The sequence below is a fragment of the Nycticebus coucang genome, chromosome 14, assembly GCF_027406575.1.
Source record: "Nycticebus coucang isolate mNycCou1 chromosome 14, mNycCou1.pri, whole genome shotgun sequence".
Classification (NCBI taxonomy): domain Eukaryota; kingdom Metazoa; phylum Chordata; class Mammalia; order Primates; family Lorisidae; genus Nycticebus; species Nycticebus coucang.
In genome coordinates this window covers 4,901,998-4,920,706 of record NC_069793.1, presented here as the reverse complement: position 1 = coordinate 4,920,706, position 18,709 = coordinate 4,901,998, and the positions used below count along the sequence as shown (strand labels likewise).

Genomic DNA, 18,709 nt, shown 5'->3' with positions numbered 1-18,709 from the left:
CAGTCCTGCTAATGTGCATTTTCCTAATGGTCATGGATATTGAGCATATTTTCATGTTTATTGGGCAATGTATATTTTTTCAAATATCTTTTTACATTTTTAGTGCATTTTTAAAATTGGGATTTTTGTAAATTGAGTAAAGCGATTTCTTTTATTATTTATTTATTATTTTTTGAGACAGAGCCTCAAGCTTTCACCCTAGGCTGAGTGCTATGGCATCACGGCTCACAGCAACCTCCAACTCCTGAGCTCAAGTGAGTCTCCTGCCTCCACCTCCCAAGTAGCTGGGACTATAGGTGCCCACAACGCCCGGCTAATTTTTGGTTGCAGCCGTCATTGTTGTTTGGCGGGCCCAGGCTGGATTGGAACCCGCCAGCTCAGGTGCATGTGGCTGGCGTCTTAGCCGCTTGAGCCATAGGTGCCGAGGCAAGTAAAGAGATTTCTTTTAATTTTTTTTTTTTTGAGACAGAGCCTCAAGCTGTTGCCCTGGGTAGAGTACCATGGCGTCACAGCTCACACAACCTCCAACTCCTGGGCTTAAGCAAGTCTCCTGCCTCTGCCTTCCAAGTAGCTGGGACTACAGGCAGCCGCCAACGCCTGGCTATTTTTTGGTTGCAGCCATTATAGTTGTTTGGCGGGCCCTGGGCTGGATTCTAACCCACCAGATCAGGTGTATGTGGCTGGTGCCTTAGCTGCTTGAGCCACAGGCACTGAGCCGTAAAGAGATTTCTTAACGTTCCAAATGTCTTTTTTGTCAGACACAAGATTTGTGAATGTTTTTCTCTTAGTGCTTTGTCTGTTCTTTCCTAATTCTCTTAATGGTGCCTTGAAGGATAGAAGTTTTAAATTTTGGTCAAGTTCAACATATTAAGATTTTGCTTTTGTGTACTCTGCTTTTGGCTTTTATCTAAGAAATCTTTGCCTAACCCAAAGTCACAAAGATTTTCTAAGTTTTCTTGTAGACATTTTATACTTTCATATTTTATAATTAGTTACAAGATCCATTTGAGTCAACATACTCAAAAGGCAAGAAGTATGAAGTTCCTTGTTTTGAACACGATGTCCAATTTTTCCAGTACCATTTGTTGAAAAAAATTTCTGTTCCACTGATCTGTGTATGCCCCGTCTTTTGGCTAATATTACACTGTCTTCCTAAATCCTGAAATCAGGTAGTATTAGCCTTTCAATTTTGTTGTTTTTATGAAAGTTGTTTTGGCTATTCTAAGTCCTTTGTGTTTCCACAAGAATGTAAGTATCAGCTTATTAATAGTTACAAAACAGCCTTAGGATTTTGCTTGATATTGTGTTGAATCTATGTATCAACCTGGGAAGAACCATCACTTTAACAATTTTGAGTCTTCCTACTTATAAACATCTATCAAGTTGTTTTAAGTTTCTCTCAGCTGGCCAGGCATGGTGGCTCACGCTTGTAATCCCAGCATTCCGGGAGGCTGAAGCAGGTGGATCGCCTCAGCTCAGGAGTTTGAGACCAGCCTGTGCAATAGCGAGACCCCATCTCTTAAAACAGTCAGACGTTGTGGCAGGCACCTGTAGTCCCAGCTACTCAGGAAGCTGAGGCAAGAGGATCACTTGAGACCAGGAGTTTGAGATTGCTGTGAACTATGACAACATGGCACTCTACGGAGAGCAACAAAAACAAAAAAAAATTTCTGGACGGCGCCTGTGGCTCAAAGGAGTAGGGCGCCAGCCCCATATGCCAGAGGTGGTGGTTCAAGCCCAGCCCCAGCCAAAAACCGCAAAAAAAAAAAAAAAAAAAAAAAAATTTCTGGGCGGCGCCTGTGGCTCAGTGAGTAGGGCACCGGCCCCATATACTGAGGGTGGTGGGTTCAAACCCAGCCCTGGCCGAACTGCAACAACAAAAAAAAATAGCCGGGTGTTGTGGCGGGCGCATGTAGTCCCAGCTGCTCGGGAGGCTGAGGCAAGAGAATCACATAAGCCCAAGAGCTGGAGGTTGCTGTGAGCCGTGTGATGCCACGGCATTTTACCGAGGGCAGTAAAGTCAGACTCTGTCTCTACAAAAAAAAAAAAAAAAAAAAATTTCTCCCTAGGTATGTTTCAGTTTTGAGCATAACAGGTCTCGTATATCTTCTGTTAGATTCATCCCTATATGCTTGATACTTTTTTTTTTGGAGACAGAGCCTCATTTTGCTGCCCTCAGTAGAGTGCTATGTTGGCTTAGCTCACAGCAACTTCAAATACTTGGGTTCAAGTGATCCTCTAGCTTTAGCCTCCCAAGTAGCTGGGACTACACGTGGGCACCTGCCACAACACCTGGCTATTTTTCAGAAACGGGATCTTGCTCTTGCTGAGGTTGGTCTCAAACTTGGGAGCTCAGGCAATCCACCGCCTCGGCCTCCCAAGTGCTGGGATTACAGGTGTGAGCCACCATGTCCCACATGCTTGATAATTTCGATGCTAGTATGAATAAGACTGTTTAGATTGGTAATTTCAATCCCAACTGTGTTGCTGTACGTAGAAATACAATTATATTGATTTTGTTTCATGCAACTTTGCAAAGTCATTTTAAATTAGAAATCTTTTTGTAAATTTCAGCAAAATTTCTACATCAGCGGTCATGTTGCCTGTGAATAAAAGATGTTTTACTTCTTCCCTTATAATCTAGGATGTCTGCTATTTCTTTTTCTTGACTCACTGCCTGGCTGGACTCTCCCTGGTACAAGCTGACATACTTGCCCTGTCCCTCAACTTGGGATGCTTTTGGTCTTTTACATGCATGCTTTAATCAGGCTGATGAAATTCCCTTTTATCCCTGGTTTGCTGAGTTTTTTGTCAGGAATGGATGTTGTATTTAGTCACATGCTCACTGACTGCTTTTCACATGTTCAAGCAACTCTGTATTCCTGAAATACATCTCACTTGGTCATGATGTGTTACCACTGTATTTGGTTTAAACTTTTAAAAGAGTTTCAGCATTTATGTTCATGAACATTATTAGCCATTTTTTGTTTTTGGGAGGTTACATTTTGAGATCAAGCTATACAGAGGAAACCTCACAGAATTAGGTAAGTAGTAATAGTCCTCCCTTTTCTTTTTGCTGGAAACTTGTGTACAGAACTGGTATAATTTCTTCTTGAAATGTTTGGTAAAAGTCAGCAGTGAAGCCACATGGACCTGGAGCTCTTATATTTTTGGTGAAAGCTTAAAATAAAAAAATGTAACTTCCTTAATATATAGGACTATTTGGGTCATATATTTTGCCTGAGTATTGGTAGTTTGTGTCTTGCTTTTTTTTTTTTGAGACAGAGCCTCAAGCTGGTGCCCTGGCGTCACAAGCTCACCACAGCAACCTCCAACTCCTGGGCTTAAGCGGTTCTCTTGCCTCAGCCTCCCAAGTAGCTGGGACCACAGGCGCCCGCCCTAACGCTTGGCTATTTTTGGGTTGCAGCCAAACTCTAGTAGTAGATGTGTCATTGTTGTTTGGCTGGCCTAGACTGGATTCGAACCTACCAGCTCAGGTGCATGTGGCTGGCACCGTAGCCGCTTGAGCCTCCTTTTTTAAATTTTCAGATATCTTATGCTCTGGCCCTGGGCAGAGTGCTGTGGTGTCATAGCTGACAGCAACCTCAAACTTTTAAGGATTAAGCAATTCTCTTGTCTTACTCTCGCAAGTAGGTGGGACTACAGGCACCAGCCACAATGCCCGGCTATTTTTTGGTTATAGTTGTCATTGTTTATAGCATGCCCAGGCCGGGCTCAAACCTGCCACCTTCAGTGTATGTGGCTGGCACCCTAGCTGCTTGAGCTACAAGCATCGAGCCAGTTTGTCTTTCAAAGATCATCTAAGCTGTCAGATTTACTGTCATGGAGTTGTACTCACAGTATTCCCTTATCTTTTATCTTTCTAGTATTTGTAGAATCTAATGATATCACCTCTCATGACTGATACAGTAATTTACAACTTTTTTTTGGAGACAGAGCCTTAAGCTATGGCTGTGGGTAGAGTGCTGTGGCATCACAGCTCATAGCAGCCTCCAACTCCTGGGCTCAAGCGATTCTCTTGCCTCAGCCTCCCAAGTAGTTGGGACTACAGGCGCCCGCCATAATGCCTGGCTATTTTTTGGTTGTAATCGTCATTGTTGTTTGGTGGGCCCAGGCTGCATTCAAAACCGCCAGCACTGGTGTATGTGGCTGGTGTCTTAGCTGCTTGAGCTATAGGTGCCGAGCCTAATTTACAACTTTTTAATGAACATTCTGGCTAGAGCTTTATCAATTGTATCAAAGTACAACTTTTGGTTTCACTTTTTCTATTGTTTTTTTTTCTGTTGTGCATTTCATATATGTCCCTTCTAATCTTTATTATCCTTTATTTCAGTTTATTTGGATTTAATTTGTTCCCCTTTTCTCCTTTCAAGCCAAAACATAATTCTTTAAGTATTGTTTTAGCTGCATCCCTCAAATTCTGAGACACTTTGTTTTCACTTTCTACAGCTCAAACTATTGTGGAGTTTCCCCTCTGACCATGTGCTATTAGTTTCCAAGTTATCTGGAGACTTCCCGCATATCTGTTATTGATTCCAATGGTGTTGCAATGTGGTCAGAAAACGACTCAGCCCTTTGGAATTAAGACTGCTTTATGGCTTGAATATGGTCCACTCTGGTAAATATTTCACGTTTGAATAGAACGTGCATTCTGCAGTTGCTGGCAGAGTGGTCTGTAAGCCGTGTGAGCAGGACATGCCAGCGGGCAGCGTGTTCCAATGCTCTACACCCCCCCAGGTCTCTGCTTAGTACTGTACCAGTTACTGAGAGGGAAGTGTTGGGACATTGACTCTAATAGTAGATGTGTCTATTTCTCTGTGCAGCTCTATCAGTTTCAGCTCTGTGTATCTCAAAGTTCTATAATTAGGTATGTAAACCTGTAGAATTATGTCCTCTAAGTGAACTTGACTCTTCATCAATGTATGACTTTCCTTTTTCTTTTGAATTCTACTTTGAGATTAATACAGACCTTCTAGGTGTTCTTTAAATGAGTTCTGACATGATGTATCTTTTTCCTTTTAACCTGTGTCTTTATAAATGATTTCTTTTCTTTTTTTTTTTTTTTTAAGAGACAGAGTCTCACTTTGTCGCCCTGGGTAGAGTGCCGTGGTGTCACAGCTCACAGCAATCTCCAGCTCTCGGGCTTAGGCAATTGTCTTGCCTCAGTCTCCTGAGTAGCTAGGACTACAGGCGCCTGCCATAATACGTGGCTATTTTTTTGTTGCAGTTTGGCCAGGGCGACCAGGGTTCCTAGGTGATGGAACCCACCACCTAGGTTGGGGCCAGCACCCTACTCACTGACCTACAGGCACCACCCTATAAATTCTTTCTTTTTTTTTTTTTTGAGACAAGAGTCTCAAGCTGTCAACCTGGGTAGAGTGCCGTGGCGTCACAGCTCACAGCAACCTCAAACTCTTGGGCTTAAGAGATCCTCTTGCCTCAGCCTCCCAAGTAGCTGGGACTACAGGTGCCCACCACGACGCCCGGCTATTTTTTTGGTTATAGTTGTCATTGTTGTTTGGCAGGTCTGGGCTGGATTCGAACCTGCCAGCTCTGTGTATGTAGCTGGCACCTTAGCTGCTTGAGCTACAGGCACTGAGCCATATAAATTATTTCTTATAGCGTCTAGTTAGCCTTGTTTTTTATCCATCTGATAAGCTCAGCCCTTTTTTTTTTCTTCTTTTTAAATTATTTTATTTTTGAAGCTCAGCCTTTTAATTAGGGTGTCTGGATCATTTATCCAATATGGTAATCGAGGATTAATTTTGTCATTCTGCCATTAGGTCTGTCTGTCTCTTTTTGTCTACTGTATTAGTAGTTTATCCCTTCTTTTTTTAGCTAAGTAGTATCCCCTTAAATGGACATACTGCAATTTGCTTATTCATTTTCCTGTTGTAGACATTCTTGGGCTATATCACTTAAAGATAGACTGATAAGTTAAAGATGTACACGCCAAATCCTAAAGCAATCGTTCAAATAACAAAGAGCTATTATTAATAAACTAACAGAGGAGATAAAATCAGATCACTAAAAATAATCCAAAAGAACAAAGGACAGCTGGGACAGACAGACCTAATGGCAGAATGACAAAATTAATCCTCAATTACCATATTGGATAATGATCCAGACACCCTAATTAAAAGGCTGAGCTTCAAAAATAAAATAATTTAAAAAGAAGAAAAAAGTTTCATGTATTGATTTCATTTTAAAATTCCACAAAACACAAAGTAACCTAAAGGAAAGAGAACGTAGCTGGTGGGTAAGTTAGAAGGGGCAGGTATAACAGAAGAACCTGAGAAAACTATTCAGGGCAATGGAAGTAAACTGAGATTTGAGATGATGGTCTCATGAAAGTATACACAAGCTGAAACTTAACCACGGAGCACATTTAATTAAATGCAGCTTATTATAAGTCAATTACACTTCAGTACAATTGTTTCTCTCCTCCTCCCATGCTCCTTCTATCATCCCTGAATACTCAACACTATGCTCTCTACACAGTCCTCCACGAGGGTGTGCTGTGTCACTGCTGCAGTAATGCAGTGGGCCATGGCCATGGTGACTCTACTCATCAAGAGGATCAAAATCTCACAGCAATTGATGGCAGTCTGGGACTTTTTATCTTAAAAAACAAACAAAAAAATCCCAACCCACCACAGAGCTATTTGTCTCTTGCTATTCATCTGGCCTTTGAACTTTAGCTGTGGTCCTGTGGTCTTAATTAAGGAGACAAATCAGCATGCAGAAGATGATGGAGTAGGAATAAAGGAAAGAAGCTAGGTCTAAGGACCAGTTAAACTCCCTTATCAGCTCTAGATCATGAAACAAATATACCCATACTTCCTTAAGCCACTGTTGGGTCTTCTGCAGCCTATAGCCATAGACTAGAACTCTGTGTATAAAGAATAATTTATTCAGGTTCTAGTTAAAAAAATAATAAAATAAAAGATTGGTCTGACCCTGATGTATTTTCACAAGATGACTTTTCTCCCTTTCCTCCTCTGTTTGTTTTCTTTTTGAGATAGAGTCTCATTATGTTGCCCTTGGTAGAGTGCCACAGTGTCACAGCTCACAGCAACCTCAAACTCTTGGGCTTAAGAGATTCTCTTGCTTGTGTGCCTGCCACAATGCCTGGCCATTTTTTGGTTGTTTGGCAGGCCCGGGCTGGGTTCAAACCCGCCAGCTCCAGTGTATGTGGCTGGCACCCTATCCACTGAGCTACAGGCGCCGAGCCCCTTTCTTCCTCCTTTGAGAAACTTTTATCAGAAATAATACCTAACTGGGCTGCTGCTGTTACTCCTGGTGAGGGAACACTTATTTAGTTGAGGGCACTATGTGACTGCATTTGTTAGCACCATTTCCTATGTAGAAGATGCTGGGTCCCAATATTTCATGCTATGACTTATGTCTAAACACATAGCATTTTCAAGCAAATCACTTTGACCAACTCTTATCAGTTATCAAGGCCATTTCTGATCATACAAAGCAGCACTGGTCTCTGGGTGGAACATGTACATTAGGTGATGATACAATGACATCACACCATAATAAACTCCTTTATGGCTTGGCTGTCATTACAACTATAATAAACTGTCTTTCACCTGGACCGTCTTTGGGATTCTGGTGTAAATGCAATGTGCTTTTCCTCCCAGATATCTTCCTCATCAGAACCACCATCATCAAACTGCTGTATTCTTTCCTTACAACATGCTTCAAACAAGGCAATATTTCCCTATATAAAAACAAGAGAGAAAAAGAACAAATTTAAAATTAAGTTAACTTTTTCCCCCAAAGTAACCAATGTAAATTAAAAATAGTGCCTCATGCACCAGAATGAAGTGGTAGCTTCTGTGTAGGTTAACAGGAAGTTCCCTTAAAAGGACCGGGTTCAAAACCAGCAATCAGCAACCTAGACCACATCCCTCTTATCTAATCCCAAGAGCCTCCTCTGCCCCCAAGCCACAAGATCAGATTCATCCTAACAAGGAAGAGCAACCTACCTGTCTGCTTTTACAGTCCAGCTGGAATGGCCCAAGTCAGCTGTTTCTACCTTATCGCGTTGGCAAATAAACCAGTGGTCTCTCATGCTAGTCAACGTAAAACCCAAACTGTGTGCATTCAAATGATGCAACTGACTTAGTGTTTCTGTCTGGAAGTGAGAGGCTGGCCCTACCAGCCCGAGATTCTCCCCTGGGACACGAAGTTAAGAGTAAAAGGCAGAAGGTGGGCATCTAAATTGCAGCCCTCTCTGTGAAGCCAAATGTCTCTACCAGAATCATAGTGACCCTGTTTTTATTAGCCCTGACACATCTTAGGCCAGCACTGCAAATTTACATGCTCACAGGTGCCAGGCAGGTGATGGGACTGGGTGAAGCATATAGCGGCAATCTAGAGTGAGGGCCTGTACAGCACAGGCGTCCCAGCACACATGGCATCCACTCCAACGGAACCCGGTTCCCACTTTTCCACTTCTCATGTGCCACACTGCTCATGACAGGAATCATTTATACTTACACTTTCGTTTGTATTGAGAGTAAAATTGATGTCTGACACTCGATCAAAAGAAACACTGTGAACAAAACATAAGTGTAAGAATCATTAATACCTATCAGTCACAGAAATAGGTAATTAGAAATAGTATTCATGAAATTCTGCAAATTCAATATTCACCTATCATTAAAAATCTCCATAAGTAAAATCCAAATATAAACATCCTTCTTGTATTAAATCAGTGGTTCTCAACCTATGGGTTGCGACCCACAGAAGCTGTATTAAAGGGTCGCAGCATTAGGAAAGTTGAGAACCACTTTATTAAATGATGCCACCTCCCATGGTATTAAGTAATTTACTGTACAGAGGATGCGAGGGTTGGGATAGAAGCCTTTTGAGACATAAGCCTCTGAGAGACCATCAAACCTTCCTTCCTACATGATTTTTAACATGCTTTGTAACAACCTAATACTTGTTAGCATTAGTATGTTCCACAGGCCATACTAATACCAGAAAAAGGTTATTTACAAAGAACCAAGGTAAAACATGAAAAAATACACAAACACTATCAGACACTGAGGTTCTCAAAAGATAGCAAAATTCATGAACAAAATACATAGATATCCCTGAAATCTTATGCTATAACAAGGCATAATCTAGAAAAAAAAGTAGGGAATAAAGAATAGCCTACTAAACATAATTTTGGAAAGGCAGAGACATCTTATAATTCTTAAAAGATGTATTGTATTCAATCAATATTGCAAGCATCCAACACAAAGTTTAAAGAGATTATGGATTCCTAGATATAAAACATTAAGTAAGAGTCCAGACAGGTAAATGATGAGTTGCTCAGTAGGAACCTGCAGGGTCTGGTGTGGGGAAGTAGGTCCAATCCCAAGCAGACAGCTCCTGTTCTTGCTGGATTTAAATGAGCTGATTCTAAGGACAACTGTCAGCCTTCAACGACTGCTATTTATAGGGGAGCCTCCAGTCCACAGTGCCAATATGTCATGTTTGTGGTGCAATTAGGATTGTGCCGTAAAAATATTTTCGCTTCTCACTTACTATAAACTGCAATTTGTGAAAACAACAGCCTCCACTGGCTACAGTTCAACAAATTATTGAGAATTTAATGATTCTAAGGCACCACAGCAGAAACTAGGTGTCCCAAGGCATAATCAGGAAGCCTCCTGCCAGCAATCATCCAATATTCAAATACCAGCTGCCTTCATTTTTTCTTAAACTCTCAAATGAGCTGTAATACTCAGCTCAAAAACATTTATAAATATCTCTTCTTTACCAAGGTCGGATGCTAGACAACTTGTTTTCATTTCTGTGAATCACCTAGACATTTTCTGTTCATCAGCTCCACAAAGTATCGCTAATTCTTATTTCTAGGTTTCTCATTCTGAATGCAGAAATGTTCAACTGGCTCTTGCAAAAAATTCAGAAATGTCTGCTTGAATGCCTAATAAAAATAGGTCCCTGGGAAAGAGGGTAAGATTAATGGTGAATGTTTCTTTCCTTGGAGTAATATGTTAAATCCTAATTATCCAGCCTTAAGGCTGAAAATGCTGGAACTAAAAGACCACCACAGAGGGTGGGTTACTCCCAAATCATGAAAGTAAAGGTCAAGCAGGATCACAAAAATGCCTGAGAAGAGCAGGGGTGTGTGAGACAGGTAAGAGAAAGGGAAATACACTTACTTGCCAATGTCATCTTGATCTGCAAACTTCTCATCGTTGAAGCCAAACTGGTCAATAAAATTGGACGTCATTTGTTGCATCTGATAATCAGAAAAGGCCTGGCAACCCCAGGACCAGTGACAGTGATATAATGATTCTAATGACATTCTACATACTATTTGCCCATTTGTGTTGCAGAAATCATCTTATTTATATAGCCATAGGGCTTTAAAAGTTGGTGTGTTTTTCTAAAAAGAAAATCAAATAATTTCAGACACAATTTGCCAAAAAAGGAAAAGTTTAAAATTTGGTCTACAAATCCTTATAATGTGCATGTCACTGTTAGAAACACCAAGTGACCACTCTGTCCCCCACTGTCAATTATCTTTAGGGAGAGGTTTGGTGTAAGCCTGGTTTGAAGAAATGATCAAGTGACATGTAACAGTCTGAAATTATGTCAGTCACCTCTGGACACAACCAACTTTATCCTTAGATCCAATAAGTGGACCACCCACCCTCCTTCCCTGCCACCTCCACCCATCCCCAATCCACTATAGCAAAATAATACCAAAGGAAAAATGACTGATTTACACAACTATGATCCTAGAAACAAAACATTTAGGACATTTCATTTTGTCAAAAAAAGATTTAAGTCTTAGAGGCTAAGAAGAATGTAAAACAGAAGTCACTTCTATCCTACCTACCTCACAGAGAGGGCAGGAAACTTAAACACTTATCTGAAATCTCTGTGTAAAGTACATACACTAGAAGACCCATGCAGGAGCCAGTTCTGTTTCCTTACACTATATCCAGAGAGTACTAGGCTCACCTGTTTTCTTAGTTGAAAAATGGGGGAATGTTATAATGGAAAATATTAGTACTCTAATTTAAAACAAGCAGGCCCAAGGAAGCAAGTGTGTTCTCACATATTAATAAGGAGTAACGAGTATTTAAGAACAAGCAAGGACACCTCCTCATTTTAACCTAAACATTAAATATAGAGATAACCATGTATGTGCTGCCCTGCAGCCAGAGCTGCAAGGAAAGGAATGGCTGTTTCACTGGACAAGTCCATGAGAGGTGAGGCAGCTGGCAGGGTCAACTGAAGGCATCACTCTGGTGGCTACTTGTTAGGAAGGGGGTGGATATGACTGAGTTAATAAACTAACTTCTCCTCAGTTCCACCTCTGAACAGAGTGCAGATTTCACCCTGCAGACAGACACCGCAGAAAACTATCTGTCATTCACTCCTGATTACTCATTCTGATAGCAGGGAATTATGGCATAAATAATCCAAATTGCAGATCATTAAAAAACAAACCTTATATTTGGCTTTGGAAGGTATCTATTGCTTATATTTGTCTAAGGACAGAGAACCCCCAATTTTCCCTTTCTTTCTTCTTAGACAATGGCTGCACCTCTGCTCACCGTGGTTCCACGCCACCCCTCTACGTCCACAGAAAGACAATGACACCGGCCGCCCTCTCCATCCACAGAGATGGTATTATCTGTGGGTTTGAGCCCAGGGTACAGGGCCTGCTACGGAATGGCTACTCGTGGTGTCACTCACAGGAAGCTTCACAGGACTGCGTCTGTTAAAGCCTGGAATACAACCAAGGCTGAATTGTGGGAATCTGGCTGAAAGCAGAATAGCAGGGACAAGCCCTGGGATGCGGGGCTCAATTCTGGACATAAGAATGCAAAACATGACAGGTGCCATTCGGAGTCATTAAACCAAAATGAAAGAAACCAACTCCTCTGAACTGTAGCTTCCTCCTTTAAATGCCTGGCACTTCATTGATGTGGCAAGCAGCCACAATGTAATTTTGCTGAGCAAGCAGCATGAGCCAGGCTCCGAGTTCACCAACAGATTAGAAATTTGGTCATACAAGGAAGATGGCCCTTCCCAATTATTTTAATTCTTTCCTCTCACCTCAAATTTTTATTTTTAGTTTTTTAGAAACAGACTCTCATTATGTTGCACAGGCTGGACTTAAACTCCTGGGCTCAAGCAACCCTCCTGCCCCAGCCTCCTGAGAACTGTGACTATAAGTATGCACCACTGTGCCTGGCTCCCTCAAAATTTTCATGCCTCTAGAGATCACATATTATGATTCTTTTGGGAAGAAATGGTCCCCAAAGTGTTTTTACATTTTGAATACTTCAAAAACAGAATGCAAATATGGAAAATATCACAGATGTAATATATACACATATGTGTGGAGACATGTACATACATACATACTTGCATTCATTCTATTTACCCATCCATCTAAAGACGGATATATAGCAACTGACAGACACCTGTAATTTCCATGCAATAATGCAGAGAAAAATAGTAAACTGTAGTCCTAAAGTTCTTAAGTCTATTACAGCTTCTAGAAAGATACAAACTAACAAAGAACTTCACCTTTCAAATCTAACAAAGCTATCAAAGTTTATAAATCCACATATTTGTAAGACTATCTGAAGACTATTACTATATTCTATTGAAGTACATAAAAAGTGCTTTGAACTATGAGAAATCCAAATACGGAAAGCACCACATGGCTGTGTAATTATTAGAAAAGGCACACTTCCCAGTACTGTCACTTGGCCTAGGTCAGGTCATGTCAATGAGAAGTGGCCCAACCACTTTATTAAGCAAATCTCTTAACAGCAATGCCACCCACCCAACAGAAACTACTAGTTAACTAAATTTGGCCTGTATATGACGTGGGGTGGTGTGATCAGATTGTACTTCAGAGCCCATCTATGTCAATGACATGGAATTCTCCAGACAATGCAGGGGGAAGTGCATCTCACCATCCACACCTCTTTTGGGCAGAATTAGTGGGATGGGAGCTAAACACTAGACTTTAGAAAGCCAGAAAAGGCTGGAGGCAGAACAAAATGGGCAGCTGTGAGGAATCCTCCATACCAAATACGGCCCCACTGGTGACAGGGTTATGTTACCTAGTTAAATAACTGGCTCTAAGCTTTCCACACTTTTTTGTTTGAAGGTTCTAGCAGGGGAGCGCAGCTACTTGGATACCCTTGACCGAAGAATGGCCCTCCTCTATCGGGGAAGGTCGTCCTCTTCGACCAAGTGCGCAGCTTCCGGAGGGACGCACATGGAGCGGTGATTGAGGAAGGGGACACCGCCTCGCCAGCCACATCAGCCAAATCAACCCTGGCGATCAACGGGGTGACAGATGTGGCAGCCAGATCGCCCTCACATCCTAAACTCTCCACACTTTTTTAATATAAGGCCCATATTCAAATGTGAATGAGAACCTGAAGCTGATAAAACTCAATACTTTGTAAAGGAGACTATGATTAAACTCTTATTTAATCAACCTAGATTTGCAGTCTCAAAAGTAAAAAAAAAAAATCACTTTGGTGAGGGCTGGATTAGTTACGTTAGTTTAATGACTGGGGATCACTTCACATGCATATCAGCAGTCATTCAAACAAATAAAATAATGTAAGAAAACTCTCCCCAGAAAAGACAAGAGCCTGTGTGAGAAATAAGGAGCTCTACTTTCCAGTTGTGAAATATTTACCTAGTTCTAGATTAAATCAATAGCCTGCAGTCCTAAGTTTAGGGGCATTCTCTTTCTGAAAGCTATATTCCTTTCTGCCCTCCACCCCTCCCCCCTGCATCTGCTGGAAACTGTACTTCAACAGGTTCAAAATCACCTTTACAATTTACATCTGACATCATCAAGCTTCATTCTAGGGGCGGACCAATGGCTAGCATTTGGGTTTATGTCTGACAGAGTGACAGTGGAGAAAGAGGCCACCGTTGTGCCCGAGTGCTCCCTGGAGTCACATCAGAGCACTGAAGGGAAAGATTGCTCGCAGGCACAAGGACAGCCAAGAGCAAGGAGGCGGTCAGGGTGGTTGTGCTGAGAAGGCACGGCTGCTCAGCATCGCCTCCTGTTGACTGGCTGCTCCCTAAGTCCTAACCTGAGGACTGCCCTAAAGGGGCAGAATCAACAGAGAAGCCAACCAAATACTAAAATACTATTTCAGACCCACCTGGAAAAGGTGAACCCTAAACTGCTTTAGTATGAAAGCCACACATGGCCTGGGGCTTGCAAGCTGAAAGACAAGACCAGCTTACACATCAGAAGTGTCATCCTGGCCCCAGTAAAAGACAAGGCTTAGAGGCTTAGAGACTAAGAAAAGGAAATCAAGCAACATTCAGTCCACATGGAAAAGTGCCCCCGTTAATTCTACTGCCACACCAAAGCAACTTACATGCCAAGACCTGGTCCTGGCTAAGGACAACTTCTCCCTATGAACAGCTGATCACCTGCAAAAGGGCTTCTATTTTTATCTCCCAAACTTGATACCCAGTAGAGAAAGAAAATTACTTGTCATCTCTCCAAGAACCATCAATAGATGGTAAATCAGTACATTTATTATTTATATCCTGTTTTCTCCCACAAAGGTTATAATCAGCTAATAAATGGAGATTAATTTGAGGGCAGGAAAGTCAAGGTAGCAATGAATTGCTTTAACTAAAACCTAATTTAAATGTAACTATAATAGAACTTTAAAGATTTAGACGCATGCCATTAACAAGGGAAGGATCATTTTAACAAACCATTTGGTTCAGGGATACTGGCAAGAGTTTACTTTCATTTACATTTTCTAAAGTCTTATTTCTAATATTCTTACCCACAGATCTCTACTACACAAACCTTTAAGCAACAACCCAACCACTGTAAAGGTCTGCATAAGGAACATATGGGAGATGACTTCCTGACTATGCAGTTCATTAACATCTGAAAATGTACTTAACTCATCACTGTTATCAGGTATGGAACATTCCCAGGAAAACAATCAATATAAACCTAACTCTCCTATTTTAAATGCTTTGGCCTAATAAGCACCCCCAAATCACATTCTAATACACAATCTGATTTTCAAGCTGATTCATAAATGGCAACTAAACTAAGCATTTAAAATAAAAACAAAAAGCAAAGCTTTAGGCATGACTCACTTGCTGCAAAGAAGAATCCTGTGAGAAACCCGTTTCTTTAAAGTCAATTTCATCATCACTGGATGAATGAATATGGCAGGTTGTAACCTATATGCATAAAAACGTAAAAAACTATTTAACACAGAAAAGTTTTGGACATTTGTATCATCAGCATTGTTATGGAAAAATCACATTTAGTTTTTCTCTCAATGTGTAACATAAAAACAAAAGTAAGTCATAGTCATCCAACCCACCCAATACTCCAAAGGCACACTGAACGTGGGTCTGGCCACTGGCCTGTGCTACCCCTTCTGGTTATCTTACTCTTCAGTACTAACATCACCAGAAAAAAAGATTTTTAAAAAAGAGAGATGTGTCACTCTGTTTGAGGGATTTTTATAAATATCTCCAGTTCAATGTGTGTCGTGAGAAAGGTGGAAGTAAGGGGGCAGATGTGGTTCATATGGGCCAGGCCTACAGGAGAAGTGACTCCCTAGGGGTTACTAAGGAGTCACTAGAAAGGTCAGGGTTAAATATAACTACTTCATTTTAAATTCCTGAATTTCCTCCCATTAAGAAAAGCATTGCCCATAAGCACTAAATACAACTTGAGTCAATAGTTTCCTGCTCCTAAGATCTCAAATCTTCTGCCCCTGAACATGTACACCCCGTCCCTACACCTTAAAACCAGCTCTAGAAAATTAAGCAAAAACACAAAATGCTCACCAAGTAACAGCCAAGTGATTTTTATTAATTCATAAATCCCACACAATATTGGGAGAATAAGTTAACAATTAAAAATCGAGGTTTACAAATGATTAAGTACAGCATTAATAATAGCAATTGCTATATAGCAAGTGATAAATATGAATGGTTTATAAAATTCTAGAAACAAGTACTATATTTCTGAGGGTAAGTTATATGGTAGTCTTTGAGTTACCTGTTCTGCATTTTTCATATTAGTGTTCTGGGTAGGAACACTGTCCTTAGGGGAAGATGTGAGCTGCTGCCACCTGCCGTCTCTGGAGGCTATGCCTAGCAGCCCGGTCTGTTTGGTGAAGCTGCTCCAAGATGGGTTCAAGAAGCCCCAAGTAAAATCCAAATAGGTCTATACAGTGCATGCCTTCTAAACTTCTGAAGAAACCACTGCCAGGATAAGATTAATCTTTTCTCTTTGTCTGATCATCTTTGTTTAAGAAAAAACAAAACAAAACAAAAAAACCCAAACTATGCCCAAGTGAAAATAAGCTAAAATAACCCAGTGTTTTCAACTCTCTCCCTCTCCATCCTCATTAAGGTACAAAGCACTCCTAACTCTACTTGTGGATCTGGCCCAGTGAAATCACAGACAGAATTTATAATCAATGAAGGGCACTTGCCTTGAGCCAACAGGTGCTTCAGTGAATTACTGGGGATGTTCCAGGAAAGCCACCAAGCAGGCAGAGGGCAGGGTGGAGTACTGCTTGCTCACGGCAGCTGGCATTTCATGCAAGGACCATATTCAGGAGTGGGTCAAGTGGTTGTACTATGGTGGATTTAGAAAAGCTTTAGGCCACTTGGCTGGCTCAGCCAGTGTGTGTTTTAGGGGTACAGGCCAATGGCAGGGCACAAAGAGAAGACAATTCAAAGAGCAAGAACTGAACCGAGGGGACAAAAAGAGAGCTGGCTGCTCTTAGGCAAGTCTTGCTGTTGTAAGTGCAAACAGGATATTACGTATCCTCATTCATAATTTTACTTTTCCTAAGTAATTAAGATTTTACCACTCATTAAAGATAAGAAGGAAACTAACTTTCGTTGAACAGCTACTATGTGCCAGACATTATGGCCCCCTTTATATTTTCTTCTTAAACTGTATACTCAAAGCAATCCTGGGAGGTATTTAAAATTCTTCTCCAAGAGAAAATTAGGTCTAGCAAGTTATTATTTATGAATACACAATGCATACACACTTTCACAATTATGTTGATGAAAGATGTGATTCTGATTCTACCCGCCATCCCTGTCTGAAATGGTGATTAATAAAATAAGCTAAAAAGACTGTTTAATTTACCTGTGGGGATACTTGCTAATCAGAGTCCCACCAGTTCACCACTTGGATGTGTACACAACTGAGCCTGATCTACACCTGCAGAGACACCCCTCTTGGGGCATTTCCAGCTCAGTAAATGGTCATCTGGAATTAATTCTTAATTCTTCTTGGTCATCTTGTTTCCATTATCCCCCATCCCTCTCTATCTACTCTGTCTTCAAAGTGTAACCTAGAACCCCATCATCCCTCAGCAAGTCTCCTATCCTAGTGCCAAGAGCACCACAGCCCCTCACCAGGCGGCTCACCAGTCTCCCAGCTTAGAACTCTTGTCACATCACAGTCTGTTTCATCTTCCAAAAAAGTACATCAAATCCTGTCACTTCTTAGTTCAAAATCTAATTGACTTCTCATCTCACTATGATCAAAAATCAAAGTGCTCACTGTGAACGAAAAAGCTGTGCAAATGCTGGCTTTTCTGTGCTGCTCTGGCCTCGAGTCATCCCGTCCTTGCTCTGCATCGCACCCGTCTGTTACATCCATACTGGACACCACCCAGACTCAGGGGCCTCTGCTCTTCCTTCCTTCCTTGCCCCCTCCCCGCAGTCTTCACAAAAACAAATGTTACCTTTTCATCAAGATTTTCCTCAACCACCCAATTTTCAATTGTACTTCTGCCCCAAATGCTCCCTAACTCTCTCCCGTGCTTCTCCTCCTTGGCACTCATCATCTGAAACATAAACAAGTCAGGCATCACTTCATCGTGGGGATATGGTCTGAGAAGGTGACTTTGCAGCCGCTTGAACACCAAACGTACCTATCCAAACCTACTCCTAGGCTACACACCTGGACAGAAAGTTACAGACTACTACAGGCAGCTGTAACACAATGGTAAGTATCTGTGTATCTAGACGTTATCTAGATATAGACAAGGTATGGTAAAAATAGTTTTCTAACCTTATGGGAGCACAATCGTATACACAGACTGTTGTGGACCAAAATTTCTGTATGGCACCTGGCTGTACATGACACACACTGCTTGTGTGTGTGCCAGTGTCTCAGGAATTTTTGCCAATCTAGTATAGTATTATTATTTTCAATGTCTGGCACATCACAGGCACTCAAATATTCACTGAATTAATGAAAATTAATAAATCACTAAGAACAAACAAATACAACAAAAAGTAACAAGTATATAGGAACAGTCTTGGCCAAGTCAAATGTGCGTATTTGCTTTTTCTTTTGAGACAGGATCTTGCTCTGTTGCCCAGGCTAGAGTAGGGCGCACAGTAGCCTGAAACTCCTAGGCTCAAGTGATCCTCCCACCTCAGCCTCCCAAGTAGCTGGGACACATGCCACCCCTCCCTTAAGCTAGATATATTCTAAATAAAGCTACTCTTGATGTCACACTGAAAAAAGCTTCTGAGTTATTACCTTCTTTCATAATAAAATCTGAGTTTTATTAGCCATTATTTGAGGAAAAAGGAAATTAGTGGGTTTTTTCACCTTTGCTGT

The 18,709-nt window shown here is 41.3% G+C and overlaps 1 protein-coding gene across 8 annotated transcripts in view; it reads right to left on the bottom strand.

Moving 5' to 3' along the window:
- Nucleotides 1-18,709, bottom strand: part of PPP6R3 (protein phosphatase 6 regulatory subunit 3) — a 146,473-nt gene that overhangs the window by 19,576 nt on the left and 108,188 nt on the right. For 5 of the 8 annotated variants that reach the window (XM_053561210.1, XM_053561215.1, XM_053561213.1 and 2 more), the window contains 4 exons: nt 15,190-15,276; nt 10,218-10,315; nt 8,536-8,590; nt 7,623-7,753 (listed from right to left, as the gene is read on the bottom strand). In XM_053561210.1, coding sequence (XP_053417185.1) covers nt 7,623-7,753; nt 8,536-8,590; nt 10,218-10,315; nt 15,190-15,276 — 371 coding nt within the window. The remainder of the gene's footprint in view (nt 1-7,622; nt 7,754-8,535; nt 8,591-10,217; nt 10,316-15,189; nt 15,277-18,709) is intronic. The other 3 variants (XM_053561216.1, XM_053561217.1, XM_053561218.1) reach the window with 3 other exon arrangements.